Source organism: Equus quagga, chromosome 4 (assembly GCF_021613505.1).
Source record: "Equus quagga isolate Etosha38 chromosome 4, UCLA_HA_Equagga_1.0, whole genome shotgun sequence".
NCBI lineage: Eukaryota > Metazoa > Chordata > Mammalia > Perissodactyla > Equidae > Equus > Equus quagga.
Genome location: NC_060270.1, coordinates 6207827 through 6225811, shown reverse-complemented (window position 1 = coordinate 6225811; position 17985 = coordinate 6207827). Strand labels below are relative to the sequence as shown.

Here is a 17985-nt window from a genome sequence, read left to right as displayed (position 1 = left end):
ATGGGAGCGCACCTCTGGAAGAAGGCATTCTCGGCAGCGGTGACAAGGCCCTTCAGGTACCCGCCTTTGAAATGGTTAATCCTGCTGCTGCAAGGCAGCTTCTTCGGCTTGAAGCAGAACCAGGGTTCTCCAGTGTAGAGATCTGTGAAGTTACACAGGGGCAGGCTCCCAGGAAGACACACGTTGCATTCAGTAGTTTCAGAAATTCTTCCTGAACGGAAGAGACTCTTGAAATAGACCCTGTCTGGCTTCTCTTCCTGCAGGTGCTGAAGAACTCTGATCCCTTCACTGGGGTGGACCAGAGATACGGACACTTTAACTTTGCCTGGCCAGAGCAATGTGAAAAAGACCTTGTAAGACCCATTCTGGTAGTCTACCACTCTGCCCACAGCCCCTGCTTGCAGCTTAGGAGAGTGGATTCTGGCCTGCAGGTAGTCTCCACCATACTTCTTGGGCCTTCTTTGAAAATCCTGTACATGAACCAGCACCTCTAGCTGGCTTCCCACCTTGAAGAAGGCTGCAGAGTTCAAGATGACAAAGTAGCTGGAAGAAGGGTCAGTGCTCTTCAAAAATGGGACTGGGCCCATGTCAGGCACCTGCCACTGTAAGGCGGCCAGCAAGGAGTCCTCTTCCACGCGCTCCCGGCTGGACAGAGTCTGGTGCTCATAGCCACAGTAAGGATTCCGGCTAATTCCTGACACCTGGGAGGAAACAAACTGCCCACTACTGTCGATGAACATGGCCGAAACAGTCTCATGATCCAAGTACTGAAGAGAAAGACACAAACGACAGAAACCAAAGCTACAATGAATTTCCTCATATTCAACCAAATAAATCTCTGCTTCAGTTTAAACTTTAATAAAACTACTTGCAATGGCATTGTTTCAAAAACCAGCACTCACGAGTTTTACAGGGCTATCTCACTGTAACACGGTGAAATCAAGATGAGGAATAAAGTCACAGAGGGATCCCCACACTTTTGTGAGTTTTACCTCCTGGAGCTCAATCAGGTTCCCACAGCAAATATCAGAGAAAAATTTCCTTGTGCTTCCAGCAAGAGAAGGGGAAAAAGGAATTATTTTGAAATACACCAGAGCATTCTGTTCTTCTTAACAAGGCCTGCCCTCAAGAGAAACTATTTTACCAGAGTCTAACCTATTGGGGTAAGGAACATACACAATTCCAGCCCATTCTAACCATTCTGTCCAACTTAAGGTGTGTGGGGAGGACTAAGAAGCACTTTCAGAGCTCACAGCCATGAGCACAGGGTCACTAAAAGACCAAGATTTAATCGTAGAACTAAAAGACACTTCACCTCCCCAACACCTTACCACCACTAAAAGCCTATTTATCAGAGTTCCTTTTACCCAATACATCATGTCCAGCTTTCAACAAAAAATTACAAGACATACTAAAAGGCAAAAAACAAAGTTTGAAAACACAGATCAAGCATCAGAAGCAGACTCAGATATATCAGGGATGTTGGAACAATAAGACCAGGAATTTAAAACAAGTGTGATTAATATGCTAAGATTTCTAATGGCAAAAGCAGACAACATGAAAGAACAGATGGGCAATGTAAGGAGAGAGATGGAAATTCCAAGAAAGAATCAAAAAGAAATGCGAGACAGAGCAGAGAGGATTTTTAGGGCAGGCAAAAAACTCTGTATGATATTATAATGATAAACAGATGTCATCATACATTCATCCAAACCCAAAGAATGTACAACACCAAGAGTGAACCCAAATGTAAACTACAGACCTTGTGTGATTATGACATGTCAATTGACAAATAAAAATGGCAAGCAACAGGATATATTGGAGAATATGAGGAAGCCATTTGGTGTAAACCTAATTCGGCCTGACCTTGTCTTTCCAAAAGGGCCTGACCAAGGCCGTTGAGCATGCATTGTATATCTGCTTTAGATATTCCCTATGGCAAGAACAAAGGCCCTTGAGATAAAGGTGCAACTTCCCTCCCTCTCCCAACGCTGGCATTTCCTTAAGGATTAAGCATCTTTCCTTAGGCTAGGCACTGATTGCTGTGACCACCCAGCTCGACACAATAAGCTTGCCTCCTGCTACCCCCTCTGAGATAGCAGACCCACTACCTGCTGTGTCCATCAAGCGCTGTGCCAACAGGGCAATCTTGTGACTATTGTGGAAGGGACATTTCAATCATATGTGAAACATCCTGTTTGGGGGTATATAACCACTCTGTATACCTCACTTCTTTGGTGCCCTTTCTTACTTCAGGAATAAAGGCCCCGGGCCATGGTCCTCAGATTTCAGCTCAGAATAAACTCACCCAAATTTTCATTTATAGATTGGTTATGGATTATTTTCGTCGAGACAATGTAGGTTCATCTTTTGTAAAAAATGTACTATCCAGTAAGTGACATTAACAATGGGGAAGGCTATGCATGTGGGGGATGCATGTGGGGGTAGGGAATATATGAGAAACCTCTGTAATCTTCCTGTAGTGTAAGTCCTGACAGGTGATCTTTCTTTTTTGAACTTTGATTGCCAAGACATCCATTTCAAAGAGGCATCCACTTCAAAGACAGCTATGTCAAAAAAACACATTGCCAGCCACATGACTAGATAAAGAGTCAGATTACCCCACCACTGCTCCTTTGTTTGAGAGATCTTGGTTGATTTAGATAACTAACCACTTACACTTTTTTTTTTTGAGGAAGATTAGCCCTGAGCTAACATCTGCCAATCCTCTTCTTTTTGCTGAGGAAGACTGGTCCCAAGCTAACATCCATGCCCATCTTCCTCTACTTTTTTTTAATATGTGGGACACCTACCACAGCATGGCTTGCCAAGCGATGCCATGTCTGCACTGGGGAGCTAAACCAGCAAACCCGGTGCCACTGAAGCAGAACGTGCAAACTTAACTGCTACACCACGGGGCCGGCCCCTACACTTATCTTTAAGTGAAATGAATGACAGCAATGATACGAGGGACAGGAAGGAGAAATTAGGAATATTTTATAACTGCACTACCCAGGAAGCGATATACTGTTGTTTGATAGTAGACTTAGATTAGTTGGAAATGTGTATTGCAAACTCTAGGGTAATCACCTAAAAAAGTAAAATAAAGGCCCGTCCCGTGGCCAACTGGTTAAGTTCGCGTGCTCCGCTTCGGCAGCCCAGGGTTTCACTGGTTCAGATCCTGGGCACGGACATGGCACTGCTTGTCAGGCCATGCTGAGGCAGCACTCACAACTAGAATATACAACTATGTACTGGGGGTGCTTTGGGGAGGAGAAGAAGAAAAAAAGAAGATTGGCAACAGATGTTAGCTCAGGTGCCAATCTAAAAAAAAAGCCCTTTCTCCTTCCTTAAAAAAAGAAAGTAAAATAAGAAGTATAACTGATATACTAAGAAAGGAGAGAAAATGGAATCTACAAAATGCTCAGTTAAAACCACAAGTCAGAAAAGTGCAGAAGACAAAAATAGGAACAAAGAACAAGTACAAGGAATAGAAAACAGTAACAAATATGGTAGATGTTAATCCAACTATATCAATAATCACTTTGAACATCAATAGGCTAAATGTACCAATTAAAAGACAGAGACTGTCAGAATGAATTAAAAAACAAGACTCAATTATATGTTGTCTACAAGAAATCTACTTTCAATGTAAAGACATACATAGATTACAAATAAATGGATGGAGAAAGACATACCACGCCAGCACCAATCAAAAGAAAGTGGGAGTAGTTATATTAATTTCAGACAAAACAGACTTCAGAACAAGGAAAGTCGTCAGAGATAAAGAAGGGCATAATATAAAGGGATCAATTCTCCAAGAAGACATAACAATCTTTAATGGATACGTGCCTAACCATAGAGAGTCAAAATATATGAGGCAAAAACTGATAAAACCGCAAGGAAAAACAAATGAATTTGATATTATAGTTGAAGACTTTAACACTCTTCTATCAGAAATGGACAGATCCAGCAAGTAGATAATCAGTAAGGACACAGTTGACCTCAACAGCACCATTAATCACCATCAATCAACTGAATATAATATACATCTATAAACTACTTATCCAATAACAGCAGAATATACACTCTTCTCAAGCCTCATGTGGAACATTTACCAAAACAGACCACATTCTGGGCCATAAAATACACCTTGAAAAATCGAAAAGAAGAGAAATCATATAATGTCTGCTATTAGACTACAATGGAATTAAACTAGAAATCAGTAACAGAAAGATAGCTGGGAAATCCCAAAATACCTGGAGATTAAACAACACACTTCTAAGAAATATAGGTTTGGTTTCAAAGGATCATCTTCTATATTGAGTAACATTTACATAAACATAATAATGTAAATGCCGTATGCTATGATGTTTAAGCATAACAATCAATCCATAAAGAATAGACATTAGCCTTAATTATAGTTAGAGCAATAAATCTAAAGATTATAAAACCCGATGATGCCAAAGTAATATTATAGGCTAACAGAAGTCAAACGGAAAATAACGCAGGAGTACTTTTCTTCCTCACTCACAGGAGGCAGTTAAGACATATTGTCTAATGTTGTTAGGGAAACAAAGACCTAAATACACTATTTAATGTAGAGAAATGAAAACAATTTTACAAATTTTGGAAAGAGAGTGACAGAAAGTGTGAGTCAGCAGAAGATCTCACCTTTCACTCTTAACAAGAGGAGGAGTATCAGCCAACATTATTGCACACTTATGTGCCAGACACTCTAAAAGACTTTACATGAATCTTTCAATACGATTTCAAACCATCCCATAAGATAAGTCCTATGATTAAGTCCACCTTATAGACAAAGAAACTAAGGCACAGAATGGCTTAGTAATTTGCCCAAGATCATGTAGGTTATGAGAGATGAGGATCAAGGCTGCCCCTGCCCCAAGGAGAGAAGTCCAAGGTGACCTGCCCTACATACGGATCTATATCATCCTCCGGGAGCATAGGACGTCCTGACCTGATCCAATCGATTCTTCTCTAAAGTTATAAGACCATCCAATAACCAGACCCCACCTACACTGGTACCATTTTAATGACTTTTTTTTAACATAATCTTTCTTTGCCTTGTAAAGAAATAACTCACATGTCTATGCTTTATAAATTTAGCCGTGCCCTCAACCCATTGCAGCTCTTTACTGCCCATGGGGCCTGTCCCCATGCCTGCAGCTCTTACCGCCCACGGGTCCTGTCCCCATGCCTGCAGCTCTTACCGCCCATGGATCCTGTCCCCATGGCTACAGCTTTACTGCCCACGGGTCTTGTCCCCATGCCTGTAGCTCTTACCGCCCCTGGGTCCTGTCCCCATGGCTGCAGCTCTTACTGCCCCTGGGTTCTGTCCCCATGCTGCAGCTCTTACTGCCCATGGGTCTTGTCCCCATGCCTGTAGCTCTTACTGCCCATGAGTCCTGTCCCCATGCTGCAGCTCTTCACTGCCCATGGGTCCTGTCCCCATGCCTGCAGCTCTTCACTGCCCATGGGTCCTGTCCCCATGCCTGCAGCTCTTATTGCCCATGGGTCCTGTCCCCATGCCTGCAGCTCTTCACTGCCCATGGGTTCTGTCCCCATGCCTGCAGCTCTTACTGCCCATGGGTCCTGTCCCCATGCCTGCAGCTCTTACTGCCCATGGGTCCTGTCCCCATGCCTGCAGCTCTTACTGCCCATGGGTCCTGTGCCCATGCCTGCAGCTCTTACTGCCCATGGGTCCTGTCCCCATGCTACTCCATGCTATTCTCTAACTAAAAGAGCACTACTGCCAGACCTTCAGAGTCCAAGAAATCTTTCTTTCGACTCCTTGACTCACCAAGCCCGCATCAATGAGCAGTAAGCCAGGATTGGAACCCAAGCAGTCTGACTTCAGTCTGGGTTCTGAACTACCCACACTATCCTGCGTCAGGTGGAAGGGTCAGGAGATACGATGCAAACTTGACAAATCGAGATAAGTATGTGATACACAATTAGTGATAATTCCCAAATAATTAAAAACAGCAGTTATATCCAAGAAACAACACTGAAAGTGAAGAAAGGGGAGGGAATTCAATTATATACTTAATATCATTCTCTACTCTTTGAACTTTTTTATATGTTTCATTAAGTATTTTCTTAATACATAGAAGCACAGATGGACAAATGGACAGGAAAAAATAGATACGTGCCTTTGATATAGTGATTTATAAGAAGTACATATTTGGTCTTTGTCCACAGTTCCTGGCTCACAGCTGCAAAACCCTTGGAATTTCCTGAGTGATAAGAGCAATGGGAGCATCTTTTGTTATAAAATTTGGTTTCTTCTCCTCAGTTCCCGAAAATGCTGCAGAGCCATAAAGGTGAAATGGGTGTCTTGTTGTTCATAACAAGCCCCTTTCCACCACAACTGGGTTTATGTTAATGAGGTGACTTTTGGAAAGCACCTAAGGGTGTTGGCTGGTTTTAGCAGAAGCAACCATGATTACAGGGTTGGAATTTATAGTCCCACCCTCTGACCTCTGGGAAGGGGAGAGTAGCTGGAGGTTGAACCCATCGCCAACAACCAATGACTTGATCACTCACGCCTACAGAATGAAGCCTCCATAAAAACCCAAAAGACAGGGTTTGGAGAGAGCTTCCAGGTTAGTGAATACGTGGAGAGTTGGGGAAAGTGGTGCATTCCTAAAGGCATGGAAGCTCCGTGCCCTTCCCACATACCTTGTCTTAACACATCTCTTCCATCTGGCTGTTCCTGAGTTTTATCCTTTTATAATAAACCAGTAATCTAGTAAGTAAAATATTTCTCTGAGCTCTGTGAGCTGCTGTAGCAAATTAATCGAACCCAAAGCATGGGTCAATGGACCCTCCGATCTACAGCCAGTCTGTCAGAAGCACAGATGACAACCTGGACCTGCAACTGGCATCTGAAGGTGGTGGGGGGACAGTCTTGTAGGACTGAGCCCTTATTAACCTGTGGGATCTGATGCTATCTCCAAGTAGATAGTATCAGAATTGAGATGAATTGTAGGACCCCCTGCTGGTATCTAAGAATTGCCTAGTGGTGTGGAAAAAATCTCACACACACACACACACACACACATTGGAAAATGGGTGCAGAAAACTACATCCTACATTGTACAATGAGTTAGATTGCAAGGGGGAAAAAACCAGTAACAACAACAAAGCAAAACGAAAAATTACTCTTCTCAATAGTTAGTATTACCGTTATAAACCACCAAACCAAGGTCTCGACTCCCCAAATATGCTAAACCACTACGAAATCCTATACAAGGTAAAAATAACTCCATACAAGGTAACATTAACCCCAAAATACAAGAAGGTTTTTTAATGATCTTCTTAGATCTGTATTTTTTCCTTCTCATTTTACACTTACATACAGACATTTTCAGTTGAAAGGATTTCATTAGGAGTCTTCATTTTAAAGAAGCACATGGTATTATTTGTTCATTAAAAAGGGTAATGGGTTCCGCCCGGGCAGCAGACAAAACTCTCTGTCAGCCATTAGCGGAGGGGCCACTCCCAGCATTCACAACTCCAGGAAAGTCCCGGAGAGAATCCCAGAGGGCGAGGTGACCCCCAGCTGCCGTTGCCCGCCCCGTGGGGCTAGGGATTGCCGGAGATCTCGGAGAGGACTCGGGCTGGGTGAAGCTCCAGGGGCCGGCTCCGCAGCCCAGAGGGGAGGCTCCGGAGTTCCGCCCGGGCAGCAGACAGGGCTCTCTGTCTGCCATTAGCGGAGGGACCACTCCCAGCATCCACAACACCGGGAGGGTCCCAGAGAGAAGAATATCAGGCAGGGCAGCAGCTGACCACCTACCACTGAAATCAGGATCTCCGGCTATCCCCCAGACAGGGCAAAGGGCTCCCTGAGTTCCTGGGAAACAGGACTGGGGCTGGGTGGAGTTCCAGCGACCCAGCTCCGTAACCTAGGGGGAAACCCTACAGGCTCACAGCAGCCTCAGCGAAAGCCTCTGCACAGCACTAGTAGAGAGCACCCATCCGGGAGCCACAAGGCTGAAAGACCCGGAGACAAAAGTAGCATAGCTAGGTGAGCTAACCACAGACTGTAGAAGATGCCAATACCTATGCTGCAACCCATAGTGGACAAGTGAGATTTTGCGGGTGCCGACAGTGATGGAGCGGCAAATATAAGTGATCCTACCCCTGGCCGCTGGAAAAGCCCATAACACCGTTGCAGACCCCAAGGAGGGAGCACGTCTAGGTGGGCTGCAACAGTAGGCACCAGCAGCCTGAAGCCCCTCCGTGACGGCCCCCACGGCAGAAGAGGGAATCCAAAGGACCAATGTGACTACGAGGAGGGGCCCAGGCCCAGTTAGCAACTGTGGATAGGGTTCCTGGTTGGTGCAGTATAAACAGCTGCTCCCCCACCACACCAGCAGAAACAAGTGGGAGGAGCAACTAAACTCTATCTCTATGCAGAGGCACAAATCTACAACATCAAGCAATATGAAAAAATACATTAAATCTCCAGAACAGAAGGAAAATAACAAATACACAGAAAACAATCCCAAAGAAAATGAGATATATAACCTAAATGATGATGACTCCAAAACAGCCATCATTAAAATACTCAATGAGTTAAGAGAGAATTCAGATAGACAACTCGACGAGTTCAGGAGCTATGTCACAAAAGAGTTTGATAGGATAAAGAAGAACCAAACAGAAATACTGGAAATGAAGAACACAATAGAGGAGATTCAGAAAAATCTAGATGCACTGAACAGTAGGGCCGATAATATGGAGGAAAGAATTAGCAATTTGGAAGATGGGAATATAGAAATGCTGCAGGCAGACGAGGAGAGAGAAGTAAGACTAAAAAGATATGAAGAAACTCTCCGAGAATTATCAGACACAATTAGGAGATGCAACGTAAGGATTATAGGTATACCAGAGGGAGAAGAGAAGGAGAAAGGGGCAGAAAGCCTATTCAAAGAAATAATGGCTGAGAACTTCCCAAATCTCATGAGAGAGATGGATCTTCAGGTGACAGAAGCCAATAGATCTCCAAACTTTATCAATGCAAGAAGACCAACCCCACGGCATATAGTAGTGAAGCTAGCAAAAGTCAACGACAAGGAGAAAATACTAAGGACAGCCAGGCAAAAGAAACTAACCTACAAAGGAATCCCCATCAGGCTATCAGCAGATTTCTCAGCAGAAACTTTACAGGCTAGAAGAGAGTGGAATGATATATTCAAAAATCTGAAGGACAAAAACCTACAGCCGAGAATTCTCTACCCAGCGAAAATATCCTTCAAATACGATGGAGAAATAAAAACTTTCCCAGATAAACAAAAATTAAGGGAGTTCATTGCCAGAAAACCTCTTCTTCAGGAAATCCTCAGGAAAACTCTCATTCCTGAAAAATCAAAAAAAGGAAAGGGGCTACAAAACCAAGAGCAGAGGAGATAAGTAGAAGGACAACAACAGAGAGTAGCAGCTCTTCATCAGAACAGATTAAACCATGGGACGAGAAACAAAGGAAATTGAAGAAAACTGGAGAACAAGACATAAAATGGTAGTGGTAGGCCCCCACATCTCAATAATCATTCTAAATGTAAATGGATTGAACTCCCCAATCAAAAGACACAGAGTGGCAGGATGGATCAAAGAACAAGATCCAACAACATGCTGCCTCCAGGAAACACACCTCAGCCCCAAAGACAAACACAGACTCAGAGTGAAGGGATGGAGAACAATACTCCAAGCTAATAATGAACAAAAGAAAGCAGGTGTCGCTATACTAATATCAGACAAGGTAGACTTCAAAGCAAAACAGATAAAGAAAGACAAAGAGGGGCAGTATATAATGATAAAAGGGACTCTCCACCAAGAAGACATAACACTTATAAATATATACGCACCCAACACAGGAGCACCGAAATTTGTAAAGCAACTCTTAATAGAACTAAACGAAGACATCAACAACAATACAATAATAGTAGGGGACCTCAACACACCATTAACACCAATGGACAGAACATCCAGACAGAAAATCAACAAGGAAATAATAGAATTAAATGAAAAATTAGACCAGATGGACTTAATAGATATATATAGAACACTTCATCCAAAAACAGCAGGTTACACATTCTTCTCAAGTGCACATGGAACATTCTCAAGGATTGACCATATTTTGGGAAACAAAGCAAACATCAATAAATACAAGAGAGTTGAAATAATATCAAGCATCTTTTCTGATCATAATGCTATGAAACTAGAAATCAACTACAAGAAAAAAGCAGAGAAAGGTGCAAAAATGTGGAGACTAAACAACACGCTTCTGAACAAACAATGGATCATTGAAGAAATTAAAGAAGAAATCAAATATTATCTGGAGACAAATGAAAATGAGAACACGACATACCAAATTATCTGGGATGCAGCAAAAGCAGTCCTAAGAGGGAAATTCATCGCAATACAGGCTCACCTCACTAAACAAGAAAAAGCTCACATAAGCAACCTCAAACGACACCTAACAGAACTAGAAAAAGAAGAACAAACAAAGCCCAGAGTCAGTAGAAGGAGGGAAATAATAAAAATAAGAGCAGAAATAAACAATGTTGAAACAAAAAAGACAATAGAAAGGATCAATGAAACAAAGAGTTGGTTCTTCGAAAAAATTAACAAAATCGACAAACCTTTAGCCAGACTCACCAAGAAAAGAAGAGAGAAATCGCAAATAAATAAAATTAGGAATGAGACAGGAGAAATCACAACAGATACCAATGAAATACAAGGGATCATAAGAGAATACTATGAAAAACTATATGCCAACAAATTGAACAACCTGGAAGAAATGGACAACTTCCTAGACTCCTACAACCTCCCCAAACTGAATCAGGAAGAAATGGAGAATCTGAATAGGCCAATCACAAGTAAGGAAATAGATATGGTAATCAAAAACCTCCCCAAAAATAAGAGTCCAGGACCAGACGGCTTCTCTGGAGAATTCTACCAAACATTCAAAGAAGACTTAATACCTATTCTTCTCAAACTATTCCAGAAAATTGAGAAAGATGGAGTACTCCCTAACACATTTTATGAAGCCAACATCACTCTGATCCCCAAACCTGACAAGGACAACACAAAGAAGGAGAACTACAGGCCGATATCACTGATGAACATAGATGCAAAAATCCTCAACAAAATTCTGGCAAACTGAATACAGCAATACATCAAAAAGATTATACACCATGATCAAGTGGGATTTATACCAGGGACACAGGGAAGGTTCAACATCCGCAAGTCAATCAACGTGATACACTACATCAACAAAATGAAAAACAAAAACTACATGATCATCTCAGTAGATGCAGAGAAAGCATTCAACAAGATCCAACACCCATTTATGATAAAAACCCTCAATAAAATGGGTATAGAAGGAAAGTACCTCCACATAATAAAGGCCATATATGACAGACCCACAGCCAACATCATACTCAATGGACAAAAACTGAAAGCCATCCCTCTGAGGACAGGAACAAGACAAGGGTGCCCACTTTCACCACTCCTATTCAACATAGTACTGGAGGTGTTGGCCAGAGCAATTTGGCAGGAAAAAGAAATAAAAGGAATCCAAATAGGTAATAAAGAAGTAAAACTCTCGCTGTTTGCAGATGACATGATCTTATATATAGAAAACCCCAAAGAATCCATAGAAAAACTATTAGAAATAATCAACAACTACAGCAAAATAGCAGGGTATAAAATCAGCATACATAAATCAGTAGCATTTCTATACACTAACAATGAACTAACAGAAAAAGAACTCAAGAACTCAATCCCATTCACAATTGCAACGAAAAGAATAAAATACCTTGGGATAAACTTAACCAAGGAAGTGAAGGATCTATACAATGAAAACTACAAGACTTTCTTGAAAGAAACTGACGACGACATAAAGAGATGGAAAGACATTCCATGCACATGAATTGGAAGAATAAACATAGTTAAAATGTCCATACTACCTAAAGCAATCTACAGATTCAATGCTATCCCAATCAGAATCCCAAGAACATTCTTCACAGAAATTGAACAAAGAATCCTAAAATTCATATGGGGCAACAAAAGACCGCGAATTGCTAAAGCAATCCTGAGCAAGAAAAACAAAGCCGGCGGAATCACAATCCCCGATTTCAAAACATACTACAAAGCTACAGTGATCAAAACAGCATGGTACTGGTACAAAAACAGGTCCACAGATCAATGGAACAGAATTGAAAGCCCAGAGATAAAACCACACATCTATGGACAGCTAATCTTCGACAAAGGAGCAGAGGGCCTACAATGGAGAAAAGAAAGTCTCTTCAACAAATGGTGCTGGGAAAACTGGACAGCCACATGCAAAAGATTGAAAATCGACCATTCTTTTTCACCACACACCAAAATAAACTCAAAATGGATCAAAGACCTAAAGATTAGGCCTGAGACAATAAGTCTTTTGGAAGAGAATATAGGCAGTACACTCTTTGACATCAGTTTCAAAAGAATCTTTTCGGACACTGTAACTCCTCAGTTGAGGGAAACAATAGAAAGAATAAACAAATGGGACTTCATCAGACTAAAGAGCTTCTTCAAGGCAAGGGAAAACAGAATTGAAACAAAAAAACAGCTCACTAATTGGGAAAAAATATTTACAAGCCACTTATCCGACAAAGGGTTAATCTCCATAATATACAAAGAACTCACACTGCTTAACAACAAAAAAACAAACAACCCGATCAAAAAATGGGCAGAGGACATGAACAGACATTTCTCAAAAGAAGATATGAATATGGCCAATAGACACATGAAAAGATGTTCATCATCGCTAATCATCAGGGAAATGCAAATCAAAACTACACTAAGATATCACCTTACCCCCGTTAGATTGGCAAAAACATCCAAAACCAAGAGCGACAAATGTTGGAGAGGTTGTGGAGAAAAAGGAACCCTCATACACTGTTGGTGGGAATGCAAACTGGTACAGCCACTATGGAAAACAGTATGGAGATTTCTCAAAAAGTTAAAAATAGAAATACCCTATGACCCAGCCATCCCATTACTGGGTATCTATCCTAAGAACCTGAAATCAGAAATCCCAAGAGTCCCTTGCACCCCTATGTTCATCGCAGCATTATTTACAATAGCCAAGACATGGAACCAACCTACATGCCCAGAAACTGATGATTGGATAAAGAAGATATGGTATATATACACAATGGAATACTACTCAGCCATAATAAAAGACAAAATTGGCCCATTCGCAGCAACGTGGATGGACCTCGAGGGTATTATGTTAAGCGAAATAAGCCAGTCAGAGAAAGACGAACTCTATATGACTCCACTCATAGGTGGAAGTTAATATATTGACAAGGAGATCTGATCGGTGGTTACCAGGGAAAAGGGGGGGTGGGGGGAGGGCACAAAGGGGGAAGTGGTGTACCCACAACATGACTAACAATAATGTACAACTGAAATCTCACAAGGTTGTAATCTATCATAACATTAATAAAAAAAAAAAAAGGGGTAATGGGGGGCTGGCCCTGTGGCCAAGTGGTTAAGTTCCCACGCTCCGCTTCAGCGGCCCAGGGTTTCACCGGTTCGGATCCTGGGCGTGGACGTGGCACTGCTCATCAGGCCATGCTGAGGCGGCGTCCCACATAGCACAACCAGAAGCACTCACAACTAGAATATACAACTACGTACTGAAAGGCTTTGGGGAGATGAAAAAAAAAATGAGTAAGAGGAAGAAAACAAAATGACTTTAAAAATTTTCCTTTAGCAGAGGACATCAGCATCATGACAGAATAAGACATTACTCCTTTTCATCCACCTTTTTAACAATTAATTAGGCATTCATCCATAAACAAAAGTGCCTCTAGGGGATCCAGCACCACATGCCCAGGAAGCCAGGAGGAGTCTTACCCACATGTGCATCTAGTAATAGGCAGACAGATCTCAGTCCAGGCTGCAGAACAGAGCCAGTGAACTTGCATTCACCCTTCTCAGCTGCAGTCAAGGAAAACCTGGAGATGCTGACCTGGGCAGATACTGATGGACAAGAAAGAATTTGTAGAAATCCAGCCCTCACAAAGGGAGATTCCAGATGCCACTGGAGCAGAAAATAAACCCAAACAAACGAGTTTGGACACACTGAGAGGGTAAGAGAAACTTTGTCAGCGTTGACCCTCCCCCAACATGACATAACATGTAGCTGAACTATCTGGCAGCATCCTCTCTGAAGAGGGAAAAGGAGTAGTGAGTTCCTGCCCAGCTGCCCCTGCTGTGTGAGATGCTGCTGGAGGAACCCATTTCTCTCCAGCAGCACCCAGAGTACTGAGGCAGGACCTCCATGACTGGCAGGAGGGAGATTAGGCAAGAGGCAGGTAAGAATATCACAAGGCATTGAAGGGACACAGTTCCTGCTGACTGTGCTCAGGACTTTAGCAGGAAGTCCACCCATGACCCTATTCTCCTGGAGGGTCAGAGGTAGACGTCCTGCTAAAGTCCTGAGCAAGGAGAACCTTACCTGACAATCTCCCCACCGAGCCCACAGGCACCCCCAATGCCCTGAATGCTAAACATATACCTCCCCCTACTGAGACTAGCTTCTTGTACGTGCTCCCAAGGGAAGCAGCAAGTCTGGTAAAAGCAGTACTATCAGAAAAAGAGACAAGTATCAATGAGCAAGAGAGAAACCACAAACCTGAGCTATAGTGCCACCTTCTGGAAAACAAAGGAGGTTAACAGCAGCTAGCCCAGTGGGTTGTAAGAACCAGAGAAGCCATAAAAGTTTAAGATTTGTGTCACAAGAAGAAGCAAGAAGGGTGGAGCAGGTATAACCATAGCACCGAGAAAACCCCAGATATAACAGGACCAATGAACAGTTTACCCAATCTGAGACAATTAGTAAAGATTTGAGGAGGTGCATGCTACTTCAAATGCGAAAGCAGCAATGCAAATCTACAAGGAACATGAAGAATCAAGGAAACATGTCATCACCAAAAGATAACAACAATTCTCCAATAACTAAGCTAAAAGGCATGGAATTTAGTGATCTAGTTGATAAAGAATTCAAAACAGCTGTTTCAGGAAACTGAAGGAGCTACAAAAAAAACACAGACAATTGAACAAAATACATGAACAAAATGAGAAATTTACAAAGAACTAGAAACCATAAGAAAGAAGCAAACAAATTCTGGAGCTGAAGAATTCAATGAATGAAATGAAAAATGCAATAAAGAGCATCTACAACAGAGAAGATCAAATGGAAGACAGGATACGTGAGCTAGAGGACAGGAACTTGGAAATAACCCAATCAGAAGAGAACAAAGAAAAAAGAATGCAAAAGAGCACAGAAAGTCTACATGATCTATAGGATGCCATCAAACATACAAACAGTAGAATAATTGGGGTTTGAGAAGGAGGAGAGAGGGAAAAGGAGGCAGAAGGTTTCTTTAAAGAACTAGTAGCTAAGAACTTCCCAAACCTAGGGATATACTTGGACAACCAAGTTCATGAAGCTAACAGATCACCCCATTACCTCAATGCAAAGAGACCCTCACCAGGATATATCACAATGCTACTGTCAAAAAAAAAACATATACAGAGAATCGTTAAAGCAACCAGAGGAAAAAAGACTATAATCTACAAAGGAACTATCAGTTCTTTTGGCTATCAGTGGATTTCTCTAAAAGAATCAAATGACATATTCAAAGTGCTGAAAGAAAAAAACTGCCAGCAAGAATACTCTCTCCAGCAAGTTACCTTTCAGATATGAAAGAGAAATAAAGGCTTTCCCAGATAAACAAAAGCTGAGGTGGTGCATCACCACTAGCCCTGCCTTAGGAAAGATGCTGACAGGAGCTCTTCAAGCTGAAGTGAAAAGACACGAATCAGTGACACGGAAACATATGAGAGTAAGCTACATGCTGACAAAGGTAAATATACAGTCAGATTGAGAAAACTCCAATTCTGTACTAGGACGGTGCATTAACCACTTAACCATAATGTAAAGGTTAAGGGAAAAAAGTGTTAAAAATAACTATAGCTCCTATACTTTGTTGACAAACATGCAAAATAAAAAGAGGTAAATTGTGACATCAAAAATATAAAAGGTGGGGCCAGCCCCGTGGCCAAGTGGTTAAGTGCGTGCACTTGGCTTTGGCGGCCCAGGGTTTCGCCAGTTCAGATCCCGGGCACGGACCTAGCACTGCTCATTAAGCCACGTTGAGGAGGCGTCCCACACAGAAGAACTAGAAGCACATACAACTAGGATATACAACTACGTACTGGGGGGCTTTGGGGAGAAGAAAAATCAAAAAAAGAGGAAGATTGGCAACAGACATTAGCTCAGGGCCAGTCTTCCAAAAATATATACATTTTTTTTATATAAACATATATAAAAGGGTTGACCCTTGCATGCAACAGAAGTTATGAGCTTAAAGTGGACTGAGATGTTTTATGTAAGCCTCATGAAAACCACAAAGCAAAAACATAGAGTAAATTCACAAAAAAGACAGGGAAAAACAGAGCATACCACAGTGTAAAATCACCAATTTACAAAGAAAGGAGAAACAGAGGACAAAAGAAGCAATGAAAAACAAAACAACCAGAAAGCAATTAATAAGATGGTATTAATAAGCCCTTACACATCAAAAAATACTCTAAGTGTAAGCGGACTGAATTCAACAACCAAAAGGCAGAGAGTGGCTGGATGGATAAAAAAACAAGACCCAACGATATGAAGCCTACACGAGGCTCACTTCAGATTTAAGGACACACACATCGCCTCAAAGTGAAGGGATGGAGAAAGATATTCCATGCAAGTGGAAACCAAAAGAAAGCGAGAGTACCAATACTTACATGAGACAAAATAAACTTTAGGCCAAAAACACTAACAAGAGACAAAGATCATAATATATTGGATAAAGGGGTCAATTCATCAAAAAGATATAACAATCATAAATCTGTACCCACCCAACATTGGAACACCTAAATATATTAAGGAAATACTAACAGAACTGAAGGGAGAAACAGACAATAATAGTAGGGACATCAATTCCCTGCTTTCAGTAATGAATAACCGAGACAGGAAATCAACAAGGAAACACTGGACTTGAATCATACATTAGACCACTAGATCTAACAGACATTTACAGAACATTCTGTCCACAGCAGCAGAATATACATTCGTCTCAAGTGCACATGGAACATTCTCCAGACTAGATCACAGGATAGGCCACAAAACAAGTCTTAGCAAATTTAAGACTGAAATCATACCAAGTATCTGTTCTGACCACAATGGTATGAAACTAGGCATCAACAACAGAGAAATGCTGGGAAAAATACAAATATGTGGAAATTAAACAACAATCCTGAACAACAAATGGGTCAAAGAAGAAATCAAAAGAGAAGTCAAAAAATATCTCAAAACAAGTGAAAATGGACACACAACATACTGAAACCTACGGCAAAACGAGTTCTGAGAGGGAAGTTTATAGCAATAAATGCATAGACTAAGAAAATAGAAAGATTTCAAACAACCTACCTTTACACCTTAAGAAACTAGAAAAAGAAGAAGAAACTAAGCCCAAAGTTAGCAGGAGCAAAGAAATAACAGAGATCACAGTGGAAATAAATGACACAGAGACCAGAAAAACAATAGAAAAGATCAACAAAACTAAGAGCTGATTTTTTGAAAAGATAAACAAAACTGACAAACCTTTAGTTACACTAAGAAAAAAAGAAGACAAAATCAGAAATGAAAGAAGAACATTAAAACTGATACCACAGAAATACATAGGATCATAAAAGACACTATGAACAATTATATGCCAAAAATTGGATAACCTAGAAGAAACGGATACATTCCTAGCAACATACAACCTACCAAGACTGAATCAGCAAGAAAATCTGAACACATCAATAACTAGCAAGGAGATAAAATCAGTAATCAAAAACTTCCCAACAAAG

General features: G+C 41.4%; 1 protein-coding gene across 5 annotated transcripts in view; it reads right to left on the bottom strand.

Annotated features, from left to right (window-relative positions):
• NXPE3 (neurexophilin and PC-esterase domain family member 3) overlaps positions 1–17985 on the bottom strand; it is a 45923-nt gene that overhangs the window by 15257 nt on the left and 12681 nt on the right. For all 5 annotated transcript variants that reach the window (XM_046659539.1, XM_046659538.1, XM_046659542.1 and 2 more), the window contains one exon: positions 13–767. In XM_046659539.1, coding sequence (XP_046515495.1) covers positions 13–767 — 755 coding nt within the window. The remainder of the gene's footprint in view (positions 1–12; positions 768–17985) is intronic.